The sequence below is a fragment of the Akanthomyces muscarius genome, chromosome 1 (genome assembly GCF_028009165.1).
Source record: "Akanthomyces muscarius strain Ve6 chromosome 1, whole genome shotgun sequence".
In the NCBI taxonomy this organism is placed as follows: Eukaryota; Fungi; Ascomycota; class Sordariomycetes; order Hypocreales; family Cordycipitaceae; genus Akanthomyces; species Akanthomyces muscarius.
The window spans coordinates 1,596,636-1,609,979 of record NC_079241.1 but is presented as its reverse complement, the minus strand read 5'-3'; the positions used below and the strand labels follow the sequence as shown (position 1 = coordinate 1,609,979).

The 13,344-nt window shown below is 54.5% G+C and overlaps 3 protein-coding genes across 3 annotated transcripts; 2 read left to right on the top strand and 1 right to left on the bottom strand.

The window, feature by feature from the left end:
* Positions 1 to 314: 314 nt before the first annotated feature.
* Positions 315 to 1,478, top strand: LMH87_005494 (uncharacterized protein; the record flags this gene model as incomplete). The annotated part of the gene is made up of 1 exon (XM_056203221.1): positions 315 to 1,478. One exon carries the CDS (start codon positions 315 to 317, stop codon positions 1,476 to 1,478), a length of 1,164 nt encoding a protein of 387 aa, XP_056058701.1.
* Positions 1,479 to 2,542: 1,064 nt separating this feature from the next.
* LMH87_005493 (uncharacterized protein) lies at positions 2,543 to 2,958 on the bottom strand (the record flags this gene model as incomplete). Its single annotated transcript, XM_056203220.1, has 4 exons — positions 2,543 to 2,662; positions 2,733 to 2,774; positions 2,869 to 2,900; positions 2,949 to 2,958. 4 exons carry the CDS (start codon positions 2,956 to 2,958, stop codon positions 2,543 to 2,545), a joined length of 204 nt encoding a protein of 67 aa, XP_056058700.1.
* A 3,950-nt stretch (positions 2,959 to 6,908) lies between these two features.
* LMH87_005492 (uncharacterized protein) lies at positions 6,909 to 9,997 on the top strand (the record flags this gene model as incomplete). The annotated part of the gene is made up of 2 exons (XM_056203218.1): positions 6,909 to 7,746; positions 7,800 to 9,997. The coding sequence occupies 2 exons, from the start codon at positions 6,909 to 6,911 to the stop codon at positions 9,995 to 9,997; spliced, it is 3,036 nt and encodes a 1,011-aa protein (XP_056058699.1).
* Between the last annotated feature and the right edge of the window lie 3,347 nt (positions 9,998 to 13,344).

Sequence of the window (13,344 nt, the reverse complement as noted above, 5' to 3'; positions counted from 1 at the left end):
GAGATGCGGAGCGTCTGTTGGTGCGCTAGCGCGGCTGGATACAGAACGTATAGGGTATTATTAAGCCCGTGCTGCTTTCAAAGTCTGCATCGACAACATCAGCACCACACATACCATAGTGACTTCCTAGACTTCATTTTGGTTCGAAACAGATACTCTTCCTTACACCTTTTAACGTGCATTGGCATTACTTCCGCCACTGCTGTGTAAACACAGTAATATCACCAAGGACAGAGCTTCGCCACTTGACCTCATCGTGAACCTGCCTTACTGCGACTCACACGGATGAGGATAATAGACCCTGGAAACACACAATGCCCAAGAGTCTACGATCAATATTAGGTGGTGGCAACCGCGTCAGGAAGCCTGTCCGATCTTCCAGCGGTCCCCAGCCGAGCAGCGCCGTTACCAGTACCGCTGCCTCACCTTCATCCTCACCACGGAAAAAGGCCGGCCCCTCGCAGCCGCGCAGAAAAAAGGACAATGACGACGCAGACGGCGAGCTTTTTTCAGAAAAGCTCGAAGATGCCGGCATCGCGGCCTTCCTCGCCGAGGAGCTCACCCTACGGGACGTCATTCAGGCGATGCGCTACATCCGTGCGCACATGTTCACGCCCGTTCCCGAGACGGGCTTCCAGTCTACGCGGCGCACCGAGTTGCTGCACTACCGCGGCACTATGCCGCCGCTCGTCACCGCCGGCCACGTGCACGCCGTTCTGAACAACTCCCCGACGCGTGTTGAGCGTGAAGTGGCCGAGCTGCTGGGTCGAGGCGCTCTGCGCCGAGTCCGCGTTGAGCGCCGCGGCGGCGGCGGCGAGGCTCTCATCGAAACGCCGCTCTTTATTGAAATGCTGCAAAACAGCCGCACAGTGTCAGAGGCAACAGTGACGGAATTTGTCAAGTTTCTCAAGGCCAATGCGACGACGCAGGCGCTCGGGAGGAGTGTGCTGCCAAGTGCACAGACTGACGAGTTGGTTCGCGCGGGGTTCCTCACCAGTGCGGCGACGAGAGCGACGCCAGGCACGACACTGCATGTGCGGCCCGAGGACCGGACGACGCTGACGTCGATCCAGCGCGTGTCGCAGTCTGCGTCGGGCTCGCTGTCGGCCGTCGGTGGGCAGAATGCGATTCACATGGCGGGCGGCGGTGGCGGCGGCGTTGGTACTACATCATCTACGCGGGAATCAGCAGCAGCAGCGGAATACCGCATCGCGGTGCCCGGGCACGGCCGGCATCTCAAGCTCGCGGAAGCTGCGCTGGACTGGCTGCGCGAGACGTTGGGCCGGACGAAATGGGGCGAAGGGCCCGAGGACTGGCTGCGGGAGCGCTTCGAGGGCGGCGGCCTCTACGGTCCACGATGGAAGGAACTGCAGGGTGTCGAGTGGACGTGGGTGCTGGGCGAGGCCGTTGGGCTCGGCGTTGTGGAAGTGTTCCAGACTGGGTCAGTTGGCCGAGGTGTGCGAGCTTTGGGAGGTTGATTTGGATTTGTTCTCTGGTGGGATGTGGTTGCGTTTCGCGGGAGGTTGCTTTTTTGGGTTTCGTGTGTGATATAATACCCCGTATACCATGAAGTTTCTCGGTGGGATATCCGTCCATCTCGCGTCGCCAAGAATCTTTTTCTCGGCTCAGCTTCTTATTTGGTAGACGTGAAAAATGAAGAGAAACATCGGTTGTCAACACAGTCGGGCCGGATGCGACACTGCGTATGGAAAGTGACTGGGATGTTGAATGATATCACGCAACAACAGGATCGGCAAATTATGCAACATTGTAATCGCCAGGGATGATGCGTGCAAACAGGTCGGCAATTTGTGCACAGAAGTTTTCGCCATGGCAGCCCGTCATGCGTACTTCGTCCAGGCTAGGATTGGGCCTTAGCAGAATCGACGCTGTCACACTATTGATACACTATAGCAACCGCGGAAAACGTTGATGGGTTACGGTGAGCTGTGGCTGCGGTTAAAGTTCTCACAAAAGTGACGGTAGTTATCCGAATAGATGGGAAGCTTCACACGGTGTGTGCAGGGATCAGCCGACTGCCGGCTGGCCGGCGGGCTGAGTTGCGCTATTGAGGTTACGGTGCTTCAGGTGACGCCGGCGAGGCGGGATGGCCTCGGTACCGGTATGCGCTGGAAAGGGTTCGTTCCTTATCCTGGATCAGACGGAACGTCAGGAAACCAAAGACGAAAGCTGCGTCGGAAATTTTAAGGAAACAAGCTTTGCACAGTCATGGAGGACTCCTCGCCCGTCCTGTAAAATGCGTCCAATTTGAAAAGAGGAGAGGGACGAGATCGGGTGATGCCAGAGCCGGGACTTGCCACCACATCGTCGCATGATCAATGCCGCTGAGGGACGATCGTCCATGGAGAGCCAAGAGCGACCCAGACTCAAGCCGATTGGGGAGGGAAGACGGCACCGGCGCACGGTCAGCGGAAATGCTGGGCAAGCGATGCTACTGGTAAAGGCGACGGCTTTCGGTTGGGCTAACATTGGGAGAATTACTGCTTGTGCCAATCCATCGTAACCTGTACATTGACGCATGTTACAGTGCTTTCTGCAACAGAGCGGGGACGTTTGTGGTCGGCAGCGGGGCCTTGGAGACCTTGACAAAAGAGTGTTGATCCATGCCCATGCCGCCGTGGGTCGGCTTACCAAGTGACAGCTGCCGACATTGTGTGCCTGCATTAGCACGATTTGCTGGCTGGTGTCGAAGAAGCAGATTCTCGACTTACAATTGCTGTTGACGTGCCAGGTTGCCGGCGGCCATCTTGACACTACTGGTACAGCACCTAAAAGTACCAGTAGTACGGATACTGATCGCGACCCTGGGTAATGATAAGCGCATTTGAGGCGATGGACAGTGCTCACGCAGGGACCAAGTTGAAGATAGAACAAGATAGCTGGGGCAGTTTAGCTTTGGAGCACGGAGCAGTGCTGTCGATTCGTACCAGGTAACATGCAGGCACTGGGCTGGTCGCTCGGTCGGACTGTTCCACATCCCCCCTGAGCTGCAAGGAGATTTATTAAGCTTCGTGCAGCACATTTTCACAGATATTTCTGCCCCTTGATGCTGTAGTTGGCCCAGGGTCATACTGATCAATGCTGCATTGAAGAAAAGGAGCGCGATTAAATAGCGTACCAACCATTATGCATCAGCGTAGATGCAATTGCTCAAGATCGGTAACCATTGCCATTGCTCCTCAGTGGAGAGGCTCTCCAGGCTCCATTGATGAGCAGCTAACACCAAAGGGTCAGTAGCAAATTTCGACGGCAGTGGTGGGAGCCGGGGTGGCGGGCAAGCCACATGGACCTGAGCCACTCAGCCTGCACGGAAGAATTATGAGTGCCCAAAGTGCCGAAGCAGCAGCCAGGGCAGGATATGAGAACAGACGCATGCCCGTCGCAACAGCGAGGCCTGCCGAGGATTGGACGACGCGGCCCACGCGAGCCACGCAGGCACCGCGGGTTCTAGAAATAGAGTGCAAAACCTGATGATGCTGCTAAGCGACATGACGGCAGCGGCATCAAACAATAGCTGGCAGCCGAAAACCTTGTTCGTTGGACAATGACAGCAGTCGGGGACTGTGTGCTTCCAGGCGACGGACGTGCTGGCGATAATGGCAGCCGGAGCTGTCCAATATGTATTATTACAGGAAAAGTCACCAGGTAGCCGGGCTCAGTGGAGTCTTGGCGTGGTGATCTGGTGTCTGGGTGCACAAGGGTGCCTGCATGAGCAGAGTGATTGGCGAGGGTGGTGACGGAACTAAAATGGTGCCTGCATACTGCACAGAGACGACTGGCATTGTCGGAGCGGACAGAGGTCGGGCGCTGGAAGGTTCAAGGAATTAATCTATCTCTGCATCAGTGGACGGGTGCATGTCTCGGACCGGTTCATGTACGTGTAGGCGAGCGTGTTTGTAGGGATCCTGGATCACGGTATTCAGGAACCGCCGAGCGAAAATGGAGAGATTCCATCAACCTCATAGCTGCATTTTTGACACTGGCAGAAGCGTTTCATGGCAAGACTGGGGGGACAATAATAGAGACAAATGGCTATTATTATTAGGGGCAACTTTCGAACATGTTGGCACCCTGACCCAGACTTTGGGAGACAAGAGACCCTCGTGTCTTGAAGCCGAGTCAGATGGCAGGCAGGCGAGGGGAGGGGTAGCTCTCGAGGGTTGGCCGTGCTTGGCAACTTGTCTAGCAGGAACAGAGTTTTGGCCGATGGAAGAGCATTGGGGCGGGACGGAAAGCGGGCGTGATGAAGGCGGAGAAGCGAGAGGCGAAGGGCAAAAATTGTCTGAATGGGGAGCTTTTGTGTGAATGTGATGATGCTGGTAGTGCGGTTTATTAGCTGCCCAGTAGTGGAAGCTAGTTCAGGGAGTGCGGGGCACGCTAAGGACGTCGCGCGGAGCAATTTTGGTGCCTGCAGTGGTCCATGTTTAGTGAGCGATCAGTCGTTGCAAGCCCGTGACTACTGGCAGTGGCAGTGACCCAAGCCTGTCGACTCTGGCTGGCCTAGGCTTTGAGGACACAGAGATGCGGCCCGCCCTGCTAGGGGCACTGTCCTTTTTTTTGCCCCTTGCGCCGTCTTTTTAAAAAGTCAAATCCCCGGTCCCTTTGCTAGTGGATAACGTGGGCTTGGGATGTGTTCCGGGGTTGGACGGGCTGGACGGTTGGACGGCTCAAGGTTGCGGCGGCGCTGTGATGATGCGAAAGCGAACAAATTGGGCTGCAGTGCTGAGAGCACATCGCGGCGATAGGACAAAAAAAAAGTGCCGATAGGGCAAACTGTTCTGGAATCATGTCTTGCAGAGCGCGCGCAGGGGGCGAGTTTGTATCAGATGCTGCATGCAATGTGTGTTGGGCCACCACCGCATAGGTACCAGTACTGGTAATTATCCTGCAGTGTGATTGCGCCACCAGATTGCAGGTGCTGTGCTCTCTGCTTATTAGACAAATCGTATGCAGCAAACCGGCGATGAACCATGTTCGCGTCCCTCCCCAAAAATCTCCTCGACCAGACCGCCAATAGCACAGAGCAGACCCCGGCGCCGCCCCTGATTTAGCTCCGCGAGTTGCTGATTGTCTGGGCAGAGACCCCAGAGACGCCCTCTTGACCCTGTCCGGTCCCCTGTCCTCATGTAGCGCATCCCTGCCCATGGTAATTACGGTAATTAGACGGTTGGCCCCGGTGACCCCATCGCCAGTTGACCAGTCACCAATTGCACGGTTGCCTTGGGCAGCGAACGTGGGCGGTATTGTGAATGATGCCACCGAGTATTCATGTCATTTCTGTAATTGCTCTTTATCTTCTTCCGCGTCTCATATTTGAATATCGCCAGCCGTCCAACCAAGAGTGAGTCCGAGGCCACAGTATCATCGCCTTTCAACAAGCAACAAGCAGAAAGGTGCGCGTCTACGTAGTGGCAGTTACTTTTGGTGGATTTTTTTCCTCTGCATACATACGCCGTCTTCCTTTTCTTTAACGATACGGAAGTGTTCCCCTGCTTCCAATACGCCTCCTTTTTTTACTGCCCTCTGCTTGGTGTCTCTTCTCTCACAGCAGCCGAGTTTACGACTGGTTCTCGAGGGCAGCACTTGTAGTGGAGACGGCCATTTACTCTGCAGCTGCTGGCCTGCAGCTCCCCGATTCGACGCCCCATTGCCCACTGGGCAGACGCTAAAAGGCGCTAGCAGCCACTGGACGTGCGCTGCAAGGTGCTTTGGGGAAGTGGCTGTTGGCAGTTGGCACCAAGAAAGCATCCCTTGTGCCGTCCTCACAGCGCAGGCGAGGCGGTGCCCATTGCAGGCTGCACCAGCTCCATGCACCGTCCCCTAAAGACGCCGGAACCATCGCCTGGAAACCGCCTAACCACTCAGTGTTGGCGCCCAACAGGCCTCTGATCCTGGGCCGGTCCTCGCTCTCCTGTATTGTCCCCCCCATTCCTTTTTCCTTTTCCTCCTCTTTCCCAGAACTATTGCATCTGCATCGCCAAAAACCCTCCTTTACTCTTCTTCCCGTCGCATTCGTCTTTCCCGTTTCTTTTTGCGTCTGTCTCTCATTCTTGATAAGGGTGCGCTGTGCAAGACATTCTGCGACTGCTCGCTTCCTCCTTGTCCACTCCCCCCTCCGACAGCTGCTCTGCATTCTTGGTGGCACGGCCCGACTACTCATCTCCGTCGACGACAGAAAAAAGAAATCCTCAACCGCCACCCACTCTTTATGTATGCATACTCTTGATTTTCCTTCTACCAGCTTGCTAGTGCCCGAGACGCATGTCATCGTCGCCCGTTCAGCTTCCTTTGGTTTTGCTTCTGTTCGACGCTGTTGTGCAGACGTTGCCGTCCTCTTGCGGCACCCTCGTCGTGCCCTCCGGAGCAAAACCAGCTGCGCTTGACGTGGGTTTGGACTCGCTTTCTTGTCGCCCATATCCTCGCTGGTCGAGACAAACCAATTCACCTTGCAACCTTTGCTCTCCTCTTTGCCCAACATCACCACTGTCGTCGTCATATTGCGCGCCACGCTCGACCACATGTGTTGACATGCAGTACTGACAATTAGCCTAGTTATTGACTAGATCCATCACCAGGCGACCACTTCACCGCCTAATAAGACATTCGCCCATAGGGGCTAGTCGATCATCTTTAACCAAGTCAGCTGCCGGCTCGCTCTTTGTTTATTTCTTTCAAGCGGCAGTTTTTTCCCCTTCGCGAAGAAGCAGCATACACCGGCCTCCAACTTTGTGGCCGACGCTTCCACGATCAACAGAGCCATTCATGGACTCGTTAGGCTTTTGAGCGACAACCTCCGTCTGTTTTGGCTCAGCATTCGCATAGAGCCAGCACCACACGTCGCCTACGAAGTCGAAGCTCAAGCACATATATAACTATACACCGCTAGGATGGCCACCACCTTGCCCCGCCCTTCGCGGCCGTCAAACGGGCCGCCAAACATGGCCTTGCCAGCCTTGCCAGTCTCGAAAACCCGCAAAAGCACAGGAGGCATGCTCGCTGCTCCTTCATCACCGTCTCCGAGTCCTGTTCCAGGAATTCCACGACCGTCCGGCATCGCGACCAACCCCACAACGCCTCGCAGCAGCCTTCGCGCTCCGTCAATGAACCTGAATCCGCCTACGCCAGTTCCGACAACGGCGCTTCCCCAGCCAAAGGGACTCCCCGCCCCAGTGAACGCCGCCGGCAAAACTTTGAGGAAGAGTGTTAGCATCCACTCTTTCCCTCACCCTCCTCGTGGAGAGCAGCGATCGAGCAGCCTTCCACCCAGCCCTCTGGCCAGCGAAAAGACGCCTCGCACCTCTCGCAAGTCGAAGTTGCCGAAAGAACTGGTATCACAGAGCCCCTACGCGCCCACCACACCTAGCCTGCTCAACGGCAGCGGCGAAGGCAAATCCATACGCATGTCCGACGGCCTCATTAGTGTAGGATCACCGACACCGAGCCGTAGCTCATCTGCGCAGGACTCGTATTCAACTTCTGCCACTACATATGACGAACCGATGGAGACTCAAAATCACCAGCCCGAGGCCGGTGCCTCTGCGTCCAGCTCAGCAGACTCTGAGAAGCGATCATCCAAGTCTGAGGGCAAGGGCAACGTCGTTGTCAGCGTGCGTGTGCGACCTGATACTTCCGGAAAGGAGCAGAACCCAGAGGGAGAATGGATGGTGGACGGACGCAAGTCTCTGATTTCATATAAAGGAAAAGAAGGAGGAGACCACACTTACGGTAAGCATGGCCCATTTTGGCTGGCAGCAAAGCACAACAACTGACTCCTGCAGACAATGTATTTACTACTCATGATAAAAACTCCCGAGTATATGACCACATCGCCAAGCGTCTTGTACGACGCGTCATGGAGGGCTACCACGGAACTGTATTTGCCTACGGCATGACCGGAACAGGTAAAACATTTTCCATGCAGGGCACCGCCACACAGCCGGGTGTTATTCCATTGGCCATTACCGACATTTTCTCTTATATCCGCGAAACTCCATCGCGCGAGTTTCTCCTGCGGGTGAGTTACTTGGAGATATATAATGAGAAGATTCACGACTTGTTGAGCATGCCCACTGGCGGTGGTGTAGGTGGCGCGCAACAAGAGGAGATCAAGCTGCGGGAGGATAGCAAACGCGGCGTCTACGCTACGCCATTAAAGGAGGAAATTGTGCAGAGCCCAACGCAGCTGCTGAGAGTCATTGCCCGAGGTGATCAAGCACGACGAACAGCTAGCACGCAGTTCAACGCCCGCAGTTCTCGCAGTCACGCTGTCGTGCAGATCGTTGTCGAAAGCCGGCAGCGTCTGCCCGGTGCTGCTCATGACGGCAACAAGCGCTCCGGAATCCCCCCTGGTGGCGTTCGTGTTTCGACGCTGAGCCTGATCGATCTTGCAGGCTCAGAAAAAGCTGCTGAAACCAAGGAGCGCCGTCAGGAGGGTGCACATATCAACAAAAGTCTTCTTACTCTGGGAACTGTTATTGCCAAGCTTTCCGAGTGGAAGGACAAGGAGGGCAAAGCCAGTGACAAAGACGGAAAGCATCTGCCGTACCGTGACTCCAAGCTAACGAGATTGCTGCAAGGCGCACTCGCTGGCAACTCGTTGGTCAGTATTCTGTGCACCATCCAGATTGGAGCAGCCAATAGCGCAGCTGCCGCCAATAGCCACACAACGGAAACTCTCAACACGCTCAAGTTTGCGAGCAGAGCCAAGAATAGCATCGTCAGTCATGCCAAGAAGGCTGAGGAGGCTCTTGGTTCCGGCGGCGAAGGTGGTGCGCGAGTGCTGCTGGAGCGTTATCGCATGGAAATTGTTGAACTCCGACAGCAGTTGGACTCACAGTCCAAAAACAAGAAGAGCGCCACAGATGAGGATACCTCTGAAAAGGACAGGGACGAAGAACAAGAGAAGGCCTTTGAGCTCGAGGCTGCAGAGAGACGCGAGGAACAGATGCTGGAGATGCAGCTCGCGCGCACTGCGCTCAAAGAACGTATCGACCATCTAAACCGCCTTATTCTGAGCTCCAAATCGATTGGGGTGAACTCGAGTGGCTCGCTCAGCTCGCTCAGCCAATATGCCAGATTTTCTCAAGTCTCCCTGACGGGATCCATGCGATCGTCCATGACGACACCAAGTGGCGGACGCGAATCTTTTGGCGGTCGGGATTCTTTCGCAAGCCGAGACTCTCTTGGCGGGCATTCGTTTGCAGGCCGTGACTCACTTGCTGGCCGCGAGTCTTTATTGGATAGGACGACTTCGGTTACCTCGTCCTCAACAATCGGTAGACGCTCAAGCGGAGGGCAAAGACTGAGCGGCGAAGGCGAAGGAGTGGCCGGGACGGAAGAAGATGGCATGGGCGAGTTTGGAGATGGTAATGCGTCGCTTACGGCCCAAAACCATGCACTTCAGGCGGATTTGGCGGACAAGAACCGGTACATTGCGACCCTGGAGAAGCGACTGCTTCAAGCTCGGCGTGCGAGCTCGTCAAGAACGTCGGTCGGCCTGTCAGCGCCAAACAAGGGCATCATGGTGGGAGAGGACCACAGTGTGTCGGCGGTGCTCAGAGACAAGGATGCCGAAATTGCGGATCTGCGAGCCAGACTAGACGACAAGGATCGTATGCTAGCAGCGCTGCGCAGTGCAGCACGCTCTCGCGATACGGCTGATGCAACTGTCGAGGTGCGCTTCTCGAACCCCGAGGTTGAACGGCCTGTCACGGACCAAACACCGACCAAAGGGCACGGCCGACGGACAAAGAGCGTGGATGAGATGAACAAGATGCTCGAGGAGATGATCCAAGACCGGGTAGAAGCTGGCCAGATCGTTAGAGGCGTGCGAGGCAGCGTGCGACTGCCACCCGGGGCGAAGCTGGATGTCATGGAAGAAGCGGCAAAGCATCTGGAGCCTCTACGCCAGACACCATCTCCTATTGAAGCAGTGCCGACGGTACCTGCAGGTGAGGGTGTTGGCGAGGCTCTGTGAGGAACATGTATATGGAATACGAGCGATTTCAGGATCAAGATTGCGGCTCAAGACGGGTGTTTTATGTCTTTCTTTTTTAAGGTTTCTCTTGTTGCGTTTCATGCGCCGGTCATCAATGGCGGCCCGGCATTTTTGTTTTGCTTTCCATTCTTTGAACGTTTTTTGGGGGGTTGCTTTTAGCGGAAACGGACAATGGTTGCTATTATGTTTTTATTCGTTTGATTACGGGATACCCAAATTATACGTCGAGAGTTTTTTCTTCTTTATATTGTTGGCAATACGGGCATGCTGGAAGCAGTGGCAAGGTGTAAGAATAGTCGACTTGTTGTATAGAAAGAAGATATACATTTCCCAGTCATGTTGAACATTCCAAAGTTGTGGAGGCATTTGCTGCCGTAGATTTTACTAGGCTTCGGAGATAGACATGAGATGAAGCGTATCATGTTTTATTTTTTTATATATGAGTTTGGAGAGATTGCCTAGAAAGGCAGGCGATGTGAGTGGATGTGCGGAAGATCAAACAGAGCAGTCATGGGACCAGTACACGGACGGGTGTGCTGGGACGAAGGGGCTGATGTGATGACAAGGATACGACTACAAGTCGGCAATTGACAATTTCATGAGGGCAGAACAGCTACAATGGCCTCCTGGACGTTTGAATGCTCACATAGGTAGCATTAGAGGCACAACCTGCCCGGGCCGGTTATAGGTACTGGTCCGCGCTGCAGGCTTGTGCAAGCTGAACCGCTGAGGAATGTTTCGTTGGGTGTGCGCACGGATGGTCTCTAAACAAAGTATGGCTTGCATGAGGCTTGCTCCTTTTTACTTTCGTCTCTGCAGCGGATCTTGCTTCTGGACCCATCGCGTCACCTTTTTTTTTTCTTTTCCATTGATTTTTTTCTCAGCCCTCGGCGGAAACCTACTTGTTCAGCTCAGGCCTCTCTTTGAGCGTGCTTTCTTTGTTTGGCAAGGAGGCCTGCCCCAGCAGCAGGCACGGCTTGCTGGCAGTTGCTGGCAGCTTCAGAGTTTGGGCAACAGGGTGTTATACTAGTAAGTTACATGTCGGCATGCAAGTTGATGGTTGAACAGACACACAGTGTGTACCTGGAATCGAACAATAATTTTTCACTGTCGGCTGGAAGCTATGTTGTGTGGTGGTTTCGACATGGTGTCGATGGCACGACGGGTTCGAGTACGGAGTCGAGGCAGCCAGTGGTGGCTCCACCAATCGAGGCTCTCGGCCGCTCAAGGAGGGGCGGGAAGTGGCAAGGGAGGCGCTGCTGAAGAAGAAGAAGAAGGAAGCGGCAGAATACCAGTACCACGTCAGAAATTCAAAGCACCAGTGGAGACAGAAAAAGCACAGAGGTGAGGCAGCGCGATGTATGTAGAGTGCTGGCCCTCCCGCTCGTAATGGACTCGACGGGCATGATTGGTCGCACAGGTTGCGCTGGAGGAACAAGATGAAACGCCGCTAGTCGGGCCAGGGGTCGCCGAAGAAGCTGGACGGGGAAGCCATTTAGACGCTGCACCGCCTCGACGCGGGGCCTGTTGCCTGCGTTTCTTGGGTTCATGGAACGGGAGGATGGAGGAGAGTATGGGCGAAGCGTAATGTACCCATCGTTATCGTATCTGTAGGATTTGGTGCGAGGTGGGTCGGTCGTATGTCTATTTGAGGTATACACGACACGAGGCTAGGGAAGCAATACTTGATACTTGGCACTTGATAATCAATGGATGCTGCCGATACAATCAACACAAAACTTGATCCTGTAGGAAGAACACGTGAAAGAGTAAATAGAGTAAGAATAAAAACAGAAATCTCGGAGCATCTTTACGTCCACGGTCGGTCAAAAATCGCCTGAGAGTGGAACCATTGTGAGTGGGGGATTCTGTTCTGCGACGCGAGCGCAAGCCACCTGGGCCATGCTGGGCTATTAAGCATTGAGCATGCATGAAAAACGCGGGTCGTTTGACTTTGCGTCTGACGCCCTACAAGAAAATCCCAAGTTGAAAAATAAAATAAAAAAAATAAGAATCGCAAGACAGCCGAGCTTGCATAAGCTTGGTGACCACCCACACCATCCGAGCCACACGTACACGCAACGCAGACAAAAAGGTCCCGCCTCTCCTCTCGTATCAGCAACGACCCAAGCTGGGATGGGGTTTTGCCAAGATGCCGGGCCAATGCAGCAAACAATCACGAAACAATCAGGCCCAACGTCATTTGTGCTCGGTACAGTGGACTCTGGACCTGGCCCGGGCGAGCCCCTGATGCTTGCAGGGAAAATACCATGGCAGCAGAAGCCTTTTCTTGCAGTTGGTCCGCAGCTGCACCACCCGATGGTGGGTCGGCGGTCTAGCCGCCGATCGCTGCATCTGGCTTGCCCGACGACGCCAGCACGCCAGGCCGTTTTAAACATGTCTGCCAGTACTTTTCCCATCCACGGCGCATGTTTTCCCATTTCATCATTGTCCACCCTTTTGTTTCAACTCCATCCATTCTTCTTTCTTTTGTGAGGGGGTGCGTTGGCCATTTTTCTTCTTTGTGGAACAAGAACCAGCCTGTCTGTCCTCGTCCCTTGTCCTGCCTTCTTCTTTTTTTTTTGTGGCCCTCTCTGTTTGCCACCCAGGTTGACGGGCCGCCAGCTCGTAACATTCTGTTCCCTGCAGCTCGACTGGCTCAATCGCTGCCTGTTTTTCTTCTCTCTTTTCCTTTCCATTTCTTCTCCTTCTTCTTCAACTTCGACTGCTTGATCATTCTTCAGAAACTACAAAAGTGCATCATCTTCACAAGCGCCTCGGCCGCATCTCTCGAAAAGCCCCGCGCCGCTCCGACACCCACCAGCTCGGTCGCTCACTGGTGCAGACCCCGGCCGACTCTAGTTTCATCACCCCAGCACAGCAGGGGTATGAACGCCTTGCGAACCCTCGAGGGAAACAATTAAACAGAATCCTTGACGAAACGGACCAACATTAAAATAAGGGTCACCAACCTGGCGCTTTCTTTGGAGACATCTTTTTCTTTCCCATTACGCACTTTTTTTCATTCTACACGGTGGCGCGGGCCGCAGACACCTCTTATATACTCGAATGTTTCAACCCCACGTCTGTTAAGAAGCACCCTGGCCTATATTCCTCAATCTGCAACAGAGGATCGTCAACGGCGAAAGAAGACACGAAACTCCTCACCTCCTTCCTTTGTTCGTTGGCTGCTGCTACTACGCTCCCGCTGGTCGGACATTGTGGTTAGCCCATCTGCCGCCTCTTATTGCTAGAATTCCTTTTCTTGACTTCACCTCTGGCTGGCCCTTTCTGCAGCACGTTCCTTGACCACGCAACATCTGCTC